This window comes from Archocentrus centrarchus, unplaced genomic scaffold, assembly GCF_007364275.1.
Source record: "Archocentrus centrarchus isolate MPI-CPG fArcCen1 unplaced genomic scaffold, fArcCen1 scaffold_24_ctg1, whole genome shotgun sequence".
Lineage (NCBI taxonomy): Eukaryota > Metazoa > Chordata > Actinopteri > Cichliformes > Cichlidae > Archocentrus > Archocentrus centrarchus.
This window is the reverse complement of record NW_022060254.1, coordinates 1,970,673-1,989,776: the sequence shown is the minus strand read 5'-3', so window position 1 is coordinate 1,989,776 and position 19,104 is coordinate 1,970,673. Positions and strand designations below refer to the sequence as shown.

The following is a 19,104-nucleotide window of genomic DNA, read 5'->3' as shown; positions in this document are numbered from 1 at the left end:
GGTTTTTGGTGCTGTAACTTTAATTGAGGCCCATAAAGTCGGTTTCATCAGACTGTCGGGTGCAGTGAGGGGAGCCACACGGGTTTTTGACCTCTCTCACTCTCTGGTTTTACGCCTTGGATTGATGGAAGATTAACAAACACTTTTGCGAATGTTCTGTACCACCATTTTTGTGTTTTAGTTTAAGTAAACGTTTTTAAATGTTTACAAGTGGTCCTGTGGATTTCTTTTTGCACGAATATGGAAAACAACGGGGGAGTTATTGAGAGCGTCAGGACGAGCTCCACGGTGTGGAAACCTACACAAAGTGCAAAGTGTAGGCCATGTCTGCATCTGAAGACCAAGTCTCGTGTGTGGTCTGTCACACAGTTGTCGGCAACCTGGGCAAACATTTGAAAAACACCCATAAAATCAAAAACCGTGAGGAGCGTAAAATTTTGATCAATTTGTGCAAAGGGCGGATAAATGTGAGGTGTTGCCCTTGCTCCATTCCCACGTGCAATTATGTACCCGGGAAACATTTGGACCGGCACATCGACCGCTACCACACAGAGCTCTCTGCAGAAGCCAAGAATCACTTTTTAAAGCATGCAAAGATGTTACAAGCAATGAAGCTCTTGTCAGAGCTTCGCCAAACCAATCCTCAGCCTCCCATGGTCACAACTTTGGACCTGGAAGAGACCAAAGTTCCTGAACATGACACAACAACCCCAGCAGGAGCCTGGGCCCGTCTGTGGGACGGAATCTTGTGTTGAACTTTTTAACAGGTAACATTTTGTGTCACCGTTGTGCATTCTGCTCTTACTTTGAATGTGTGTTTTTGCTTGACTTCTGTGTTTCCTGGGTGGTTTCTGTTTTCAGGGTTTCCGTGGGGTGGTAAAAGGTAACAAACAGAATTTGACTTGGTAGTAAATTCATCACCCCTTCAATATATTTCGACTTTTCCATTGATGCAGACTTTTTGTTTTAAGTTCGTTTAACAATAAATTCTATATAAAAATATAACGTTTATTGATTCGATTGGTTCCGCTGTCTGATCTGCTGTGCGCATGCGCAGTGTTGCAACCACGTAATGCAGGGGTAGGGAACTCCAGGCCTCGAGAGCCGGTGTCCTGCAGGTTTTAGATGTGTCCCTGATCCAGCACACCTGAATCACATATAGAAGTCATTAGCAGGACTCTGGAGAACTTGACTGCAAACTGAGGAGGTAATTCAATCATTTGAGTCAGGTGTGCTGGATCAGGGACACATCTAAAACCTGCAGGACACCGGCTCTCGAGGCCTGGAGTTCCCTACCCCTGGCCTAATGTGTCGAGACTACAGCGAGTCATTTTGCGCCTCGTCATGGGAAAATGTAAGTTTTCACAGCTTTGGCTCGATGACCCGGCATTCAAAGACTGGCTTAAGCCGGTCATGTGAAATGATCAAAAGGTGTTTTGTAAAGTGTGCAGAAAAAATATAAATTTGACCCAGAACGGTGTGACGGCGATCAAATCACACCGAGCATCCACCGTTCACCGGCAGCGGATTCGCGTGGGGAGCAGATCCCTATTTTGGTTTTTGGTGCTACACAAAGCACTGCGACTGCAACCTCAAGGTCAGCTATGAGCATCGCCGTCACACCTCAGCAGCAAACCAGTATTCCAATATTCTGTTGGAAAATATTCTATTGGAAAATAAATTATCGGCTTGTGAAACTTAAATTTCATTGCATTTTGTTTTAATTCTTTCAAAAACAAATTGCCTGAGTCTTCTTGAAATGCGTTTAGAACATTAATGTGTATGAGGTCTCAGTCAAGACAAAGTCAAAGTTGCACCTTCAGGTAAGTGGGATAAAGTTTTGTCTTTGGTGAGAGATGGGTCATCATCTTACATGGCTTAGTGCTGTGAATCCACCGCTACCCCAAAAAAGGCTGCTGCTCGATTTCGTGCTGGTAGTAAAAATATTGTAGAGGTAGTAAAAATAGGTAGTAAAAGGTAGTAAATTGAACTCCAGGATTCCTGTATAAACCCTGTGTTTTATTTTGATATCACAGCTTGGAAATACGGCTCACTTCTTGGACTGAATAGAAATGTGACTTCAAAGTATTGTTATAAGAATCGTTTTATTCTGTCTTCATTTCGTTCTCCGACAAAGCAAAGAGCTGCGGGCCGTGAAAACAGAAAATAAGCGTCTGCTTGAGAGGATCGCCGACCTACAGCGGAGCTTAGGTGTGTGCAAGAGGGTGGCGGCGGGGCTGCACAAGGAACCCTCTGTGTTGGCTCAGCCAGTTCTTCATCCGGTAAGTCTACTGTATGATTTGCGTGTTTCCTGGTTGCTGTGCTTGTGGCTTTCTTGAATTAACCCTATTCTGTGACAGGTGCGAAGGCGGGTGGCGGAGGCTGACTCCAGAAAAACAACCACCCGCTACCTCTTGTATGGGTACCTGGCCGCGTACTGGGCCTGTATGAGCGGCCACAGGCCCAGCGTCTTCACTAATATGAAGGAGGACGAGGTTGTCGCCTCGGAGAAAAAACTGACAGACCAGGGAGTCCTCATTAGGGTAAGTTCACTGCCACTCACAGAGGCTGCCCTGTGGCCGCAGACAGCAGTGAAATAGACACCATTTCCCTTGCTTCTCCATTGCAACAGGTGGCTGACCACAAGACCACCGTCAGGTTCGGGGAGGCGAACCTGGCTGTGACTCGTGCTGAATTTGACTGGATCAGGCGTCTTCTGGCTATAAAGCGTACCATGAGGTCCAGAAATCGCTCCGTCCTGTTCACTCTGGGCAAGCATCCTTTCAAAAACGTGAACAGGTACCTCCAGATGGCGTGGGACGAAATGGGCCTAAAGGGGGAAATTAACTTCACCCTCATCAGGACGGCCCTGGCAGATGGAGTGAGTGCATCATCTTATCTTCTTCGCACAGGATATTCATACATTACACTTTAAAACAATCCTAACTCATTTGCCCCTTTCAGGCCAAGGCCAAATTTTATAAGATGATTAAAAATAATCAAAAGGGTGGAAATGTAATGGAAAATTTGTTTTTGAACTCAAATAACCTCTGTGTACTTCTTTGGTATGTAATTGTAATTTCATAGGAATGGGTGTTATTCTGTGCTTCGGTCAATGCTGGTGCAAAGGCTGTTCATGCTGTATTGATCCCTTTGCAAAGGTTATATTCTTACTTTCAATAAATCATCAGAAAATCAGTTTGGTTTCAGAGCTCATCAATTGTTGGAAAAACAATCTGACATTTCCTGAGGTAATGTTAAACAATTTCAACCTGATATTTGAGCAATAATTCTGTTTCTGCTATATCAGAGATTGTTATAAATTGCTGTTTCTGTAACAAAAATGAGATTTTCCTTCCTTCATTCAAGAGCAGGTAATGTCAGCAGTTCATCAAGCAAATGAGGACAAAAGATTGTGATTCCAAAGTAGAACATAATTCTGATCATACAGCTTAACAAGAATCACAACATTTCTGTGTATTTAAATATGTTTCAGACTGAAGAGTCCTAGTTTTCTGCACAATTCACAGTCATGCTCTCATATTAACTGGAGTGGATTTATGGTCATCATTCTCGGAGGCGTTCTCAAATGATTTCCATAATGTAATACTAATTAATCATGCATATTGTTACTGCCTGTTTCACTATAGTTGTTTGTGTTTATATAACAAAACAGAAAATTTCTGCTATAATAATATTGCAGTTTTCAACATAAGTTTACAGTTAATTGTGGATTTAAAATTTGATTGGTTACTCAAAAATATTCAAATATAGAGACTAGTTTGGCACACAGAACAAAAGTGTAAAGCATTGCCTTTACTTTATTTCCTTGGTGGTGTTGCTTATATTAACAGTTATGGCAGCTGCTCAATGTCATAGTTGCATATTGATCATATTAACCAAACCATTAAAGCATTATTATCTTGGTAAGACAGTTGACGATTTTTTAAATGGTCTTTAATATTCTGCTGCCCACTTGCTTGGGTTTCGCTTGTAAATGTAGCTTTTTATCTGAGAAATGAAACATTTTCAAGCACTTTTACTGTTTCTACTGTAGGTTAACATGCTGTACAGGGACCTGGAGGGAGAGTCAATTTCCCAGTTTGGTCACTACCTCTCCAGACGCAGAAGCTTAACTGGTCGTTGTAGCCTATTTGATGATGGGGCAGTATGCCCAGCATGTCCAAAGGTTGGAACTGTTTATAGAAATTCATATCATAATTTGAAAAGTATTCATATAAAGGGTGGGGGTGGCTGTAGCTCAGTAGGTAGAGCAGGTCACCTACTGATCGGAAGGTCAGCGGCTCGATTCCTGGCTACTCCAGGCTACATGCCAATTTGTGTTTTAGTTTAAGTAAACGTTTTTAAATGTTTACAAGTGGTCCTGTGGATTTCTTTTTGCACGAATATGGAAAACAACGGGGGAGTTATTGAGAGCGTCAGGACGAGCTCCACGGTGTGGAAACCTACACAAAGTGCAAAGTGTAGGCCATGTCTGCATCTGAAGACCAAGTCTCGTGTGTGGTCTGTCACACAGTTGTCGGCAACCTGGGCAAACATTTGAAAAACACCCATAAAATCAAAAACCGTGAGGAGCGTAAAATTTTGATCAATTTGTGCAAAGGGCGGATAAATGTGAGGTGTTGCCCTTGCTCCATTCCCACGTGCAATTATGTACCCGGGAAACATTTGGACCGGCACATCGACCGCTACCACACAGAGCTCTCTGCAGAAGCCAAGAATCACTTTTTAAAGCATGCAAAGATGTTACAAGCAATGAAGCTCTTGTCAGAGCTTCGCCAAACCAATCCTCAGCCTCCCATGGTCACAACTTTGGACCTGGAAGAGACCAAAGTTCCTGAACATGACACAACAACCCCAGCAGGAGCCTGGGCCCGTCTGTGGGACGGAATCTTGTGTTGAACTTTTTAACAGGTAACATTTTGTGTCACCGTTGTGCATTCTGCTCTTACTTTGAATGTGTGTTTTTGCTTGACTTCTGTGTTTCCTGGGTGGTTTCTGTTTTCAGGGTTTCCGTGGGGTGGTAAAAGGTAGTAAAAGGTAACAAACAGAATTTGACTTGGTAGTAAATTCATCACCCCTTCTATATATTTCGACTTTTCCATTGATGCAGACTTTTTGTTTTAAGTTCGTTTAACTATAAAAATAATAACAAACTAATAATATCAATGAGAGCAGCAAAACATAGCTGATAACTCTGTAACTAAACACATAAATGCCGAAATGAGAACTCCCATGATCCTTTGCACATTCATCTGAACAACAACAAAAATCACAGTGTCAGCTGATCACACGACCTACGACCCATGTTTTAACATTGAAAAAAAAACATTGTACCACTCCACATTGTACGCTGTACATTTTAAAACCTACTTTCATTAAAAATCACATTAGTAACCTGCCGCTAAGCTGTCGGGTATAAGGCTTTGAGTGGGGGTCGATTGTTAGATCACGCACGACCACACACGCACGAGCACGCTCATGAACGCGCATGAGCTGTTTGAGGGTGTGAAAGGGAAGGAAGCACAGAGAGGCCAATCAGAAGAAGAAGCTGAATAAAAACTCTGCTCTTATCTACATTAAGTGCAGCTTCTCTTTGTTCTGCATGTATCATCAAAGTAGAAGACTTTGAGGTCAGATGCAGATCAGTGTGCAGGGCTGGATGTGAGCATGAGGAACTCTCTGCTCTGTTTGCTGGGGTTATTGTGTAAGTACAACACAGATCTTTGCTGTTTGAATGAGATCACCCACACACTAAACTGTTCACTGAAACTTATTAGCAGGAGCCGAACTCTTCGATCCACTTTTGGTACTTCTCCAGGTCAGCTGCAGAAAATGATTTGGACACTTTCCTCAGAGCAGACTCAAAGTCCTCCATGGTGGTGGGCATGTGCATCTCATCCTGGGAAATGTTCAGGATCTCTTCTGGTGTGAGGCCTTCGATCCTTCGCCTTATGTCCATCAGAGATGCATCCCTGTGCCATCAAACAACAGCACTTTCATTTAAACACAGAGATTTCAAGGCTGTTAATCACATTTCTGAATCCTGAATTAGTCACATCACACATAAATCACACTGGCTTTCTATAAGAAGCCTTTATGTGGGAAGGTTAGAGCACAAAACAAATTTGTGAATGTCTTAAATGTGCTGAAGAGTCTCAAAAGACTGACATTCCAAAAGTCGCAGCTAATTGTGGAGATTAACATCTCTCTTCAGCACCCAAGAAGAAAATGTTTGAAGCAAGCAGCACAGGCTAACAGCAGATTAGGATTTGAGTCCACTAATCAACAGCTACCAGCACAACAGAGTCCAATTTGTCTGCTTCAGCCAGCAAATGAACATTAGCTAGCAGTCAGGAAGGAGAGAGGCCAGTGTGGGCAAACAGGGTTTTGACAAACATCAGCAGAGTAATGGATTCAGAGGGAGAATCTGGTTTGGGCTCAAATCTGACCGAACTTTGTCATCTGGACGGTGTTAGCAAACAGCAGCTTTAGCGCTAACACGGATGAATTGCAAGCTCTCTTATGTAGCAAAGTACCGCCCTGAGTGGGTAAGCTATAGAACCCGACAGATTTATTAAAACAGTAGTAGTCAAGAAGAGAAACACACATTTGTTCATGTTTCAAGAAAGAAATTTCCCCCAAAATCTGTATCAGTCTTTAAAAGTCCTTTATCGGTCGGGCTCTAGTAAATTCAGATATTTATCGACACTCCTGTAGCTGATCTGGTACCTATTTTGAAATCAATTTCTCAGCTAACCTTATGAACAAACCCCTGAGAGAGTCAGGTTACAGTTAACTCATGCTAGTTGTCCACCTTACCAGATGGCTTCAGGAAGGATTATGAAATGAGACTGATAAATTCACTGTCACAACTAAAGGTGCATTAGGTGAATTTGCAGCCACTCAAGGGCTCCAAAACTAACTCAGTCCTGACATATATAGTATATGAGATAGTCTTATTTGTACAAGGCATATGACATACAGCAAATACAACAGTACAACATAATAGTGCAGGGCAGTCACATGGATCACGGATTTGGCTGATGTGAGCTTCCAAACATGCTCAAATGCCAGGAACAGAATGAAGTCTACAGCTCATTTAACCGCCACGGCCAACATTTAATATCAGTGTTAAGCTTGGTGTATTCCTTAAACTTCATTTTGAAAAATGCACTGACCTGCACACGTTAGTGATGTCAGCTCCTGAGTAACCCTCCATCTGCTCTGCGATCTTGTCCAAGTCCACGTCGCTGGCCAGCTCCAGCTCCACTCGCCCCTTGGCTGCAAACAAAGAGCCAACAGTAAGTACAGCAAGGAGGAAATTTAATATTTTCTGCTTGAGTAAACAGTTTCATCAGGAATATTTAGATGAAGAAAAAAGGTCATAATTTACTCAGCATTGTTAGCAATTTAGCGCTTCTTAAGGCCATTTATGTTGGGACTGTAGCAGACATTGGACCAGGCGGCATTCGGCCGTGAGTTTAAGCTACTTTAAGTGGAACAGAAAGGCAGTTTTTAAAAAGCTGCATGTGCCATCAGCTGTGTGCTTCAAATCAATGGAATGTGAGGAATGTGGGGGCTCAGTGGATGATGTTTGCCACTGAGTCTAGTAGGTTCATCTGTTATGACCCCTTATTATCGAATTATTAAAACATGCGAGACTAAAGAGTTTCTTTATTCCTTCATGCTCAACAACATGCTTTTTGGCTGTTGAAGAACTACACAGGTCAGATTGGACTCTGTGGCAATGTTCACGTTTCTTTGCCTACAATGTGGGAATCAGTAAAGCAACAGTTGTACTTGAAGGAAGAGGAATGTAGATCCGCTTCTCCAGGCGCCGCCTCAGAGCCTCGTCAATGTCCCATGGAAAACTGGTGGCAGCCAGGACCATCACCATCTTTGAAGGGTTGTCGTTCTCAGACGCTCCACCAACACCTGCACAAAAGCCACAACAGACAAAAGAAAAAAACAAAAAACAAAACCAACTCAAAACGACAGTTTTTGTCAAGAGGCAAATACATTTAACACACATGAAAATACAGCATATAATTCAAATTAAGCTTGTTTTAACCTTTTTTCAGTCAGTCATTCAACAGAAAAAGAAAATGTTAAGACCAAATAAATCTTTGCATGCAGAGTTTTGACTGATTTTGAGCATCTGGAGAGATGTTGTACCATCCATTTGCACAAGTAGCTCTCTCCTGCTGGCCTCATGCTCCACTGAAGTTCCTCTGCGGCTGCACATCGAGTCAATTTCATCAATGAAGGTCGTGGTGGGAGCATAAAAACGTGCCTGTACAGGGACACATGCAATGACTCAGTTCAAGAAAAACAAGAGGGTCTTTTTTTTTAATGTTAAGAGAAACTGTTATATGTTTAACACACAAGAATATGGCAAAGTTTTTTTGTTCACAAAAATTGCTTAACTGAATGTGAGAGCAGGTTTTATTCAGTTTATAATTAACTGCATGAAATGAGATCAATTCACTTTCAGAACTAAAGGTGCAGTGGGTGAATTCAACCACTAGAGGGCTCCAAAACTAACTAATTCCTGACAAATTAAATACCACTAATGATGACAAAAACAGTTATAAACAAAACAAAAACACTGACAGTCCAATGTATCTGAACTTACCATTTCAAAAAGAAGACGAACCAGCTTCTCAGACTCTCCTCTGTACTTAGAGGTCAGAGTCGATGAGGAGACGTTGAAGAACGTGGTTCTACATTCAGTGGCGACCGCTTTAGCCAGAAGTGTTTTCCCTGTGCCTGGAGGTCCCACCATAAGTACACCCTAAAGAAGAACTTCCATGTAAAAAGAGATACATGCAACAGAAGGAATGACAAACTAATGCTGGGATCACTACCTTCCAGGGTCTCTGTATTCCTTTCAAAAATGCTGGGATCAACATCGGCAACACAACTGCTTCTTTGAGGAGTTTTTTTGCATCTTCCAAGTCTGCAATGTCGTCCCTATAGCACAGGTTAGACTGATATTACATGTGAAAACTCTCAGAAAACTCATGCCAAGAAAGATGGATTAACCTCTACAGGTCACACATTCTAAGCAAGCAAGGTGCTTACGAGGCTGCTGCTTGGTGCAGAGTGTGGCAACCTGAGGCTATAAAGTGAAGCCAAAGCAGAAGTAAGAAGTAAGCACCACTTCAGTGGAAAGTAGTTTTCCCTTAGTCCTCTTATGTTAATGTTAAATGTCTTGTGTTTGTTTAGTTTTTGATGTCAGGGAAACAAGTTGACTTTTTTCTGAACAAAAAGGAAGAAATCCCAACCTGTTCACCATGTTATTATCATCGATACAGCTGGATGCTGGAGACTGTTGCTAACTTGATGGTCAGCATTCATGTAGTTCACCTACCATTTAATATTTGGATTTGGAGATATAATATCCCTCTGCAGAGCTTCCACAAGGTGTTTATCATATCCTGCCCCATCAAACCTCTTTGCTTCCTTCTTCTGGACATCTCCTTTGTTCTGAGAGGCAGACAAAATAAATAACTAAATATTAAAATAAATAGATGGATACAACAGAGACAGAGAGATATTCTTCCCAGTTCCCTGAATGCACCCCCAGACAAAACAAATAAAAAACAAACTGGAATGACAGGTTAGGCAGTGAGTACACAGCATGTGATTCTGTTTGATCAGCAGTACTTTGTGTCTGAATGTTTGTTATGTGGTATTATAATAGAGAAGGCACTGGTGTGTTGCAACCTGAAACCACCAACATGCTGTTCACCTCATCATCCTTTGCTTTGCTGGCAGCCTCTTTGGGTTCTCTCTCTTCTTTGCCCTTGGAAGGCCTGCTTCTGTCGTCATTGGCTCCTCGGGGCAGGTGCCTCTGCTGAGCCTTCACAGCCACACTCAGGCGATTGTTTGGAGGTTTGCTGTCTTTATAAGGGTTGGAAGGATGCGTGACAGGACAGGGAGAATGGCTGGAGAAAAGAGGGGTAAGATTCAGCATTAATATCAACTGCAAGTCGTTCATTTTGAGAAGTTTAAAACATTCTTTTTGATTTAGTTGTATTAAATGTCAACATTTAATCCCATCCATCCATTTTCTTCCGCTTATCCAATTAAGGGTCACGGGGAGGCTGGAGTATTATCCCAGCTGCCATAGGGTGAGAGGTGGGGTACACCCTGGACAAGTCAGTCTGTTGCAGACATTTAATCCCATATACAAATATGTTTACCAAGAGCACGAACAAGAGAAAATGACAGTTTGTTTTTTCCCCCTGAATATTGCACTAATATTACTGATCTAACACCTCTCTGATTAGCCTACCAGCCAACTAAAGAGCTGAATATCATAATGTCTGATTTGGCTATAGTTAAGTTGATACCACATTAAAAAAAAAAAAATTTAACAAGGACATTAACGATCAAGAAACTCTTGTGAGTGTCTTTGGTGAAGATTGTAAACTAGCATGTTTTTGATGGCCAACCACACACAAAACAGCCTCAGCAGTAATAAGTACCAGTCCTGAGATGTATTCATTCATCAGGAAGAGGATGGTGGGGTAGAAGAACTTTTTAACAGGAAAAGACCTCTGGCAGAACCAGGCTTACTGGGAATTTAGACTTCAGCAGGAAATCTACGCTGTAACCAGAAAGCCCTCTGAACCCTCCGCCGTAACCTGACATGCAGCTCCTGAGAAATACAACTACACATAAGGAACACGATCGGCCTGTTCAGCACGGCTGATCCCACCTGTGCATTTCCGGCTACTTTTTCAGCGTAGTTTTTTTAATTTATCGGTGAGAGATTAACAATCATTGTCTCAATATAAGAAACTATAATCATATCAATATAAAGTTTACAAGAAATGTGTCTGGAGGGCAGAGGAGGAACAAATGCTCACAGAGGCTCAAGTTCACTGGTCTCAATCATATGATTTGTCAAGCAACACCTGATAGAGAACGCTGGCCTGGCTGTAGTCTCCTCGCAGGGCGTGTTCCCGGGCCAGCTTCATGTTCTCACTGATCTCCCAGAGACTCATTCTGCTGTGGAAACAGACAAGTTGGCACACAAAGTTATAGGGCGAACTGGTCAGAGTGGACATGTTACTGATAATGAGAGAAGGGGTGTTAAGTAACCATACAGAAAGCAGCAAGTGTCCAATGTAATCCACAGAACTTTACATGGGGATCAAAAACCTTTGGAGTAACTACCTGTGTTTCCATCACAAATGCAGGCAGGGTCGACATTAGGTTTCATTTTTAGACTAAAAAAAGTCTAAACTTGAGGTCTCAAACTCCTTGCGTTGATATGCATAAAACCCAAACTATTGCGAGAGCAAAACTCGGCATAAGAAAGGTCCCCTGGTGGTAAGGTATTATTTGCAGTACCTGAATTATCACATGGACCAGGGTTCACATGGACATTTCCAGAGAGTAATAAAAGCAGTAGAATTAGTGCACGTGTAACAGAGTTAAAATAACCTATATTATGAATTTCTTCAAAATTGATGTACTTATTGCATGTGAATAGTTGGAGCCACCTGGTGGATAAATAATGCAACTGCAAGGTTCCTCATTGCTGCAGTGTACGTGCCTCAGCAAAGGAAAACGATCCCAAGCTGGAGGTGGGTGTGTGTGAGCAATGCTATAGTTATTTTTGTTTGTTTAATAGTGAAAACATTCTCTCAGCAGTAAATGTTAATATGTATTTCTATCGTAAGCACCGCTGACATGTAACCTGGAAGATACAGGTGTTTTGGTTAACAAATAGTAACTTTATTCACGATCTGCATTTTTGTTAGCATGCTAAGCTAATACCAGTTAGCCAGTCAGCAGCTTTCAGGCTGCCCCTGGCTCTAAAGCTGTATAGCAGTACAAGACTGTGATTGTTCTGATTTCTGTTAACAGAGCTGAATGTTGCGGTTGCATGACCACACTGATGTCTGTGACTGTGTGCTGTGATTTTTGTACCAGGTAGGCTTTGTTTGTTTTATATGAGCAAAATTGTAAGATGTTGATTTGTTATTGTTAGCCTAAAGAAGTGAAAATAATGGCTCTTACTCTCAAGTACTGTATGAAAAATGAATGCCACTATACGATTACATGTTTGTTGTAATGTCTTTTGTTGAAAGCAAAAGCAAAAGGAAAACGATCCCAAGCTGGAGAGCTGAATGTTGCGGTTGCATGACCACACTGATGTCTGTGACTGTGTGCTGTGATTTTTGTACCAGATTAAAGAGGGAGTGCTGAGTAAGAGCAAGTCCGGTATTGCTGTGCCATCCTTCTGCACCATAGACACCAGGAGAAATCTCCACCATAGAATCTCAGAAGCATTCACAACAGTTACACACGACTAAAAATAGAAGCTCTCCTGACAGACCGGTTCTTCAGAAACATAACACTGTAAAGGAACGGTGTTACAAGTATTTTAAAAACACCACTCATGATGTTTGTATAGTTCAGAACTATTAAGAGCGTAAAAGAACAAGTGAGCTGATAATGCACGAGTGATCCAGAAACAAACCTGATCCCTACCAGAAGGATCATCGCAGATTGTTTCAGCTTTTAGTACAGTTAAAATTAAGTGGTGGCCACCAAAGAAAGAGGGCCAGCTAAAAGGTAGTAAAACCAATACAATACAGAGTAATGATAGACAGCTGAGCGTGTATGCTGCCATGATAACGTCAAATAGCAACTAAAGAATGTCCAATGAGGCTAGCCAAAGAGTAATAGGTAAAATCCAGTAAGCAGGGCTGATAGCCAGTTAGAGTTTGAAACAGGCAAGGGGGCTGTTCGTTAGAGCTGAAGTTATTGCTGAAATGTTGATAGATGTTCAAGACGCTAATGCAGAGTCTGACAGTACCTGCTGCAAGATCCGAAGACGGTCGTCCCGATGCAGGATAGTAGCTGCTACAAAGCCTGACGACAGCCGCTGCTGTCCAGATGGTAGCTGCCACGGGGCCTGATAGAATGAACCCACGTTCAATACAATTGTTAAAGTAGTTCAATACTGCTTTATTGCTTCATTTGAGCATCACTAATTCAAATGGTTCAAGTGAACCCAACCAATACACAAGAAAAATCAATCAATCACATTGATCACAAGTGGACAAACTTCTGGCTTCTGTAGTCAAAATAAAATCCATCATTTAATCTAAACTGTTAAAATCTAAAACCGCTCAAGCTAAAGTTAGCTCGATGCTTACCTTTAGCTGAGCCCACCTACAGGACCTGACAATGCTGTTCTCAGGTCAGATTCAGGAGATCGCGGTGCGCGGATCGATCCAAGTATCAATAGTATCGATACAACCGTTGATAGTGATGTTGGATGGATGCTTTAATTTGATTTTTTCTCTAAATTCAGTCTCTTCTCCTCCATGAAAATGGCGCTCCGTCAGCTACACCTCGCCCCGCCCCCTCTTTCCCGCTCTGCTGTGGTTTGTTGCTGCGCGGTCACGTGGTCAGCGCGTCCGCCATTTTGGATGTGTCAGATCTGAAGCGCCTTTCTACAAAGTTCTTTAAGTTAATGCGTTTCATTCACGCATTCAAATATGCACTAATATAATATATAATAATAATAAATGCTGATAATTATAAATGCTAAATAGTCCAAGTGTGTGTGCTGTGCCAAAAAGTGATTTATTTGCCAAAAAAAGAAATGATTTCCTGTATTTAAACGGCTGTAAATTATTTGTTGCCCTATAATCTGTGAAACGTGTCAAACATATCTCTCATGAATAATATCAGGTCATTTTGTGCGAGAAACAGCATTTTTATCACAAGGTAGACGCTGCAATCAGTTTTTGGTAAAGTGACTTTTATTTTTTTATCAATGTAAAAACTGTCATTGACATTAAAAATGACTTTTAAAACAGAAATCTGGCTCAGAAGGCTGCAGAACTTGCAACAAATATAACATCACAGTTCTATAAAGATATTTTAAGTGGACAAAAAGCACCGGATTGATTGTAATGTAGGTACAAGAACACAGACTCCTAAAGATTCTTGCAAAACAGGTTATTTCTTCATTTTATATATATGTCACGTGATCAATATGCCGCTATGCTGTGTCCCTGGTTGTTTTGATTTGGTTGCTGTGATTTTACCGATGAGAAAGAGGAGCAGAAATGGCTGCAGTTGATAAGGTACGTTACAATCATCTTTAATAGTGAACAGTTATTGGTTATGCCATTGCTGTTTATTTAGGAGCATCTGGACCCGGAAATGACGTCGGACTTAAAGACCGGATAGGATTATAATGTGTATGCTGTGTGCACATTTCAGATTGCTCTCATGTTGCAAAACTACTGCTGCAAACTGTTGGTCTGGGCATTCAGTCGGTGCTTGGCGTGCCTCCATTTTCTGGCTGTTGGCTTTTAAAAAATGGCGCCGTTGATATGGTGAAGGAGTCGCTCTCATGACTCAACTAGTGAGGACACTCTGTAGGGATATTTTTTACCACTTTCATTTATTATCTATACTTTCCCTACTGTCATCAGAGGCCCATTCAATATTTTGTACTGTATGCTGGGTGGGTCTTTCCCACTGGTAGCAGCCTTACACTTTGCGTCATACACTGGACGGGACTTTCCCCGCCCATAGCAGTGGGACATCTATCATTCCATACTATGTACTGTGAGGGCCGCTCTTCCACTGCCAGGGGACTCCTCCATTATCTCAATACTTTACTTTCCCCATGGCTAATTACTGGCCCTGTTCCTAGAGGCCTCTGATGAGTCAGTGCTACTTTCATCTATTATCATTACATATATGGGAATATATCTACTCTGATTGTTCACCTATGTTATTTGTACTGTCACTATTTTACTTTTATTACTTATACTGAGACTATTTTATATTCTGTAGGGCCTTCATACTGGTGCATGGAGTCATTATTCTCATGTTTTAGATACCATGCGTCACTTTTATGGCCTGCGCAAAGTAAGAGAAAGCCCCCCCCCCCCCCCCCCCCCCCCCACACACACACACACACACACACACACCAGTGTATAGAGTGCTTTATGTTCACTGGGGTGAGGGTGAGACCTGTTGGATCTTAGGTGTGTGTTTGAGGCTTTTGGAGAGTTGCCAGAGTGTGTCAGGGCTGCTGCTGCTCTCCTCTTATTCAAACGTTGGTGTCTTGGAGCCTCAAATTTTAGCATCCTAATCAACTTTATTTTCATCATCATCCCTCAGCCATCTGTGCTTATCACTGACATGTGTAACTAAAACTTTTTTGATATTCAGTAGTGACAAAGAAAGGTACACAAATACAAGTTTTAATGTTTTATTAATCAAAAATCCATGATTAAAATGTCACAAAGGGGAGAGAATCAAACATATGCCACATACAATGATCAGTTTTTATAAAAAATTACATATTTCACAGTGTAAGAAAAAACTGACAAATGCAAAAAACTGAAGCATAAGACAAAAAATGTTTTTTTGAAAATCATGTTTTAAAAGCATAAAACGGTAAATAAAGTCTTTACAAAATCAGCCAGTTTTAGAGCAGGTACACACCTTTAATTTTCCCACAGTGCCTCTGTGTCTCTTCCTTTATGCTTTTCAGTCTCAGACACACTATCTCACGGTCTTCTGTCCTCAGCATCAACTGCTTCTTGTCATTCAGAGACGTTTGCCTCCACTGCTCTGGATCAGATCCAAATGGAGAGGTTTCTGTGCTCGGGTACAAAGGCCTCTGTGCCGGTTTAACAAAACATATCTTAGAGAATTACAATCACGTGAATGTAGTGACAGGGGGCCCAACAACATCGATCACTGCTGGTACAAAGTGATGCTTGTAAGGCAGTTACGGAGCGTCCATGTGTACAGGTGCTCAGCAGTCCTGTTGTATTGCTGAGTCTACAAAGCTGCCTTGCATACAGACATTGAAAGAGTACTGGATTTTCTCTGGCTGATTTCAAAAGCTCCACGCTGTTCACTCTGAAGGTAATAAAAATCCAGGTGTGTTTTTGATTGGCTCCCGGTTCATTCCACGTGACTGGCCGCTGATTGGCTCATCATGTGCTCTTTGAAATGCTGTACTAAGTGTCAGTGTTATGGATTTTGAACTTTTTCCATCCCTCCACAGAACTTGGTGCATCAGTGGCCTGTCCACGCCATCCCCACATCAGCCACTGCTCCTCCTGCTGCTGCAAACCCAGTAAGCTCCTGTTCTCACACGTTACTGACCTCTGTGAGCCTCAGCAGAAACATTCAGGCACATTATGATTATTCACCTTTCAGTCCTCCAGATGTGTTTTCATCTCACAGACGTCACATGTTCACTTTCAGTGTTTGCGTCTCAAAGAGAGGGTAAATTCTGCCATCTGATGGATAGATGATACAAGTGCATCTTGTGTGATCACCTGTTCTGTGGTTTTTGTGTTTCCAGTGTAACAACATACTCCAGATTCCCGACAGCATGCTGCAGTACCTTCGTCCTGTCGGAGTACTGTAAGTAAAACACACAAACGCACGAGTGAACACAGCTGCTGAACATCTGTATCTTCATAAACTCTCTTATCTCATATCTGTCTCTCTGTATCGGTGTAGGAACGGTGTGTTTGTGTATGACATCAACTCAACTGCTGCTCCACTTAACACACCCGCTCCAAAGTAAGTTTGCTCTGCTGCTTTTAGACTTTCTTTGAGTGGGACTGGCTGATGATCTGCAGCTATCTATCATTTATCTGCAGATGCCTGCATTAATTATTGTAATGAGCCTCCTTTAATGGAGCTTTGATTCAGCTATAGAGCTTTACTCATGTTTTTAAAATACTTTGCTCACAGTTATACACAGTGGTAACACGTACTCTTACTCTGTGTTTTATTCCTGTAGAAAGAGGAAGCGTCAGGATGAACAGGGAGGGGAGTACATTAAGAAGCCTCCAAATGCCTTCATGATGTTCCTGAAAGAGCAGAGGCCAAAGGTGAAGTCAGAAATGAAGATCAGTGGGAGCGCAGCAGTGAATGCGGTCGTGGGAGAGAGGGTAAGTGTGTAACTCTGCATATATTTATGCATCTGTTAATGTTTTTTGTGTTCCAGCTGTCCTGTAGTTATGCAGAGTGGATGCTGACAGTGTGTTCTTCTGTCCACAGTGGAAGTCGCTGTCAAAAGAACAGCAGGACACATATTACGAGCAGACTGAGCAGCAAAGAAGGCTCCACACTCAAAAGCATCCAGACTGGTCCAGCAAGGACAACTACGTATGTCCAAAGTGAAAACATATAAGTCATACATGTCCACATCACTGCAGTGAAGCTGATGAAACGCTGTCACTGCACAACTTGTATCAGCTCATGAAAAGTCTGATGTGTTTGTTTTTAGGGCAAAAAGAGGAAGAGAACCCGCAGGTCCACCTGCAGCACAGGGAAGAGCAGATTTCTGGGAATCACAGGGATTTTTTTTCATGTGAGATGTGATGAAAACCAGACACAAATGGAATCTTACTGGATCAGATCAAAGACTGTAAATTCTGTGCACAAATATATTTGTGACATATTTTTATGCCTCACTTGTTTAGCAGTTTGAGTGACTCTGAACATTCAAATTACAACAAGAGAAGCCTGCTCACTCGGACCTTCAGGTGAAGGTCAGGGTTATTACAGATGTTCACAACACTGTCAATTTTAGCACCATCACAAATCATGTACAGAACTGACCTCACTCTGACTTTCATATCAAATTTATTCAATATTTCCATCAACTGTTGCTCACTGCAGGTTTAAGAATCAACATCTTGTCTTAAACGTGTTTGTAAAAGTCTCAGGAGACTCACTGCATTTTTGTTTGTGTTGCAGAATCTACACAACACAAGACAAGCCTGGCTTCTCCTGTGTGTTTACCGCCATCCCCATCAGTGGCCTGTGAACTCGAGTTCTGCAAACCCACGGCCATTGATCTTCTGTCACTGATGAGGCCGACAGATCCCTCCTCTGTGTATGTTCCTCTGTGAGTTCAGTAGACTTAAGTAAGTCCTCCAATCCAAACGACAGTATCGGTCGTTTCTGCAGATCATCAAATACGACCAATATCAGCGCATCAAAAACGAGCGCCCCTACAGGCACCTTGAAATATGCTATTTTTTTCATTTGTCCAGCGATTGATTACGAAGGTCAAAGGTGATGAGTGACGACACACTTTAGACACGAGACATTATTTACAAGCTCGCTAGAGGGCGCATTATTTATAAAACGTAGGTATTGGTCGTAATAACGGGCCTGCAGAAACGACCTATGTGGTCATTTTTCAAAGGAGGACAGGCTCCTTAACATATATAATATATTATTATATAACAGTATTTTAGTGGCATGGTGGTGTGGTGGTTACCACTGTTGTCTCACAGCTAGAAGTTGTGGGTTTGAATCCACCTTGGCCCGGGCCTTTCTGTGTGGAGTTTGCATGTTCTCCCCGTGTCTGCGTGGGTTTTCTCCGGCTACTCTGGTTTCCTCCCACAGTCCAAAGACAGTGGGGGTGCAGTTACTGGGTGTAGGTGATTGGTGATTCTAAATTGCCCAGAGGTGTGAGTGTAAATGATTGTCTCTCTCTCTGTGTGTGTTAGCCCTGTGACAAGCTGGTGACCTGTACAGGTCAGCTGGGAAAGCCTCCAACCCCCCTGTGACCCTGAACAGGATAAGTGGAAGAGAATGAATGAATATAATTTAACACATATGTGTTGTTTTGAACTTCTTTTCCTAAAAGTGACCCTGGCAACTGAACCAGCAGCTAGGACTGGGCTGACTCCAGCACCAAACAGTGAGGATTCTTCTGTGACTACAGCGGACCCCTCGACAGATTCTATGTCCACACCTGTGTTTGCACCAGAGTCACACTCTGAATCCACTCTGGTACTCCCCCCAGTGGCCTCCTCCTCCTCCACCCAGAGTCCTGGGTGCCTCCCCTCTGAATGACTGCAGCTATGTCTACCTGCTCTGCTCTACCTGCAGCTTCTACCCTCCCACCTCCTCATGGGTCCTCCCAATTCCAGACTCTTCCTGTGTCCATCTCCTCCTTTATCCTCCTCTTCCCTAAGTTTCCTGCATCCACCTTTTTGGCTTCTCTGTCTTCCCTGACTCTACCTTCTTCCACTTCTCTTTCCC

The 19,104-nt window shown here is 42.3% G+C and overlaps 3 protein-coding genes and 1 long non-coding RNA gene across 4 annotated transcripts; 2 read left to right on the top strand and 2 right to left on the bottom strand.

Moving 5' to 3' along the window:
• Positions 1 to 696: 696 nt before the first annotated feature.
• LOC115775620 (uncharacterized) lies at positions 697 to 4,923 on the top strand. Its single transcript, XM_030723087.1, has 6 exons — positions 697 to 767; positions 2,138 to 2,282; positions 2,361 to 2,543; positions 2,633 to 2,881; positions 4,058 to 4,264; positions 4,816 to 4,923. Exons 1-6 carry the CDS (start codon positions 697 to 699, stop codon positions 4,921 to 4,923), a joined length of 963 nt encoding a protein of 320 aa, XP_030578947.1.
• Positions 2,786 to 10,027, bottom strand: LOC115775619 (katanin p60 ATPase-containing subunit A1-like). Its single transcript, XM_030723086.1, has 8 exons — positions 9,779 to 10,027; positions 9,398 to 9,513; positions 8,892 to 8,997; positions 8,660 to 8,818; positions 8,200 to 8,317; positions 7,825 to 7,959; positions 7,203 to 7,305; positions 2,786 to 5,996 (listed from the first exon to the last, which is right to left on the bottom strand). The coding sequence occupies exons 1-8, from the start codon at positions 10,025 to 10,027 to the stop codon at positions 5,798 to 5,800; spliced, it is 1,185 nt and encodes a 394-aa protein (XP_030578946.1). The 3' UTR covers positions 2,786 to 5,797.
• Positions 10,028 to 10,511: 484 nt separating this feature from the next.
• LOC115775748 (uncharacterized) lies at positions 10,512 to 13,400 on the bottom strand. Its single transcript, XR_004019380.1, has 3 exons — positions 13,206 to 13,400; positions 12,863 to 12,961; positions 10,512 to 11,043 (listed from the first exon to the last, which is right to left on the bottom strand). It is a non-coding gene; the product is annotated as an uncharacterized LOC115775748 (long non-coding RNA).
• A 1,513-nt stretch (positions 13,401 to 14,913) lies between these two features.
• Positions 14,914 to 19,104, top strand: LOC115775618 (transcription factor 7-like 1). Its single transcript, XM_030723085.1, has 9 exons — positions 14,914 to 14,940; positions 16,094 to 16,165; positions 16,397 to 16,458; positions 16,558 to 16,620; positions 16,844 to 16,994; positions 17,104 to 17,211; positions 17,333 to 17,473; positions 17,806 to 17,956; positions 18,707 to 19,104. Exons 1-8 carry the CDS (start codon positions 14,914 to 14,916, stop codon positions 17,917 to 17,919), a joined length of 738 nt encoding a protein of 245 aa, XP_030578945.1. The 3' UTR covers positions 17,920 to 17,956; positions 18,707 to 19,104.

Bases quoted from the DNA above. Each gene is read 5' to 3' on its own strand.
- LOC115775619 (XM_030723086.1), bottom strand. From the start codon at position 10,027: ATGAACGACTTGCAGTTGATATTAATGCTGAATCTTACCCCTCTTTTC. The intron at 8,318-8,659 runs GTAAGTTCAGAT...GTCCCTGTACAG, and splicing joins TTCGTCTTCTTTTTGAAATG to GCACGTTTTTATGCTCCCAC. The intron at 7,306-7,824 runs GTACAACTGTTG...CTTTGTTTGCAG, and splicing joins CTACATTCCTCTTCCTTCAA to CCAAGGGGCGAGTGGAGCTG.
- LOC115775620 (XM_030723087.1), top strand. From the start codon at position 697: ATGACACAACAACCCCAGCAGGAGCCTGGGCCCGTCTGTGGGACGGAA. The intron at 768-2,137 runs GTAACATTTTGT...TCTCCGACAAAG, and splicing joins TGTGTTGAACTTTTTAACAG to CAAAGAGCTGCGGGCCGTGA. The intron at 2,544-2,632 runs GTAAGTTCACTG...CCATTGCAACAG, and splicing joins ACCAGGGAGTCCTCATTAGG to GTGGCTGACCACAAGACCAC.
- LOC115775618 (XM_030723085.1), top strand. From the start codon at position 14,914: ATGCGTCACTTTTATGGCCTGCGCAAA. The intron at 16,166-16,396 runs GTAAGCTCCTGT...TTGTGTTTCCAG, and splicing joins CTCCTGCTGCTGCAAACCCA to TGTAACAACATACTCCAGAT. The intron at 16,995-17,103 runs GTAAGTGTGTAA...TTCTGTCCACAG, and splicing joins ATGCGGTCGTGGGAGAGAGG to TGGAAGTCGCTGTCAAAAGA.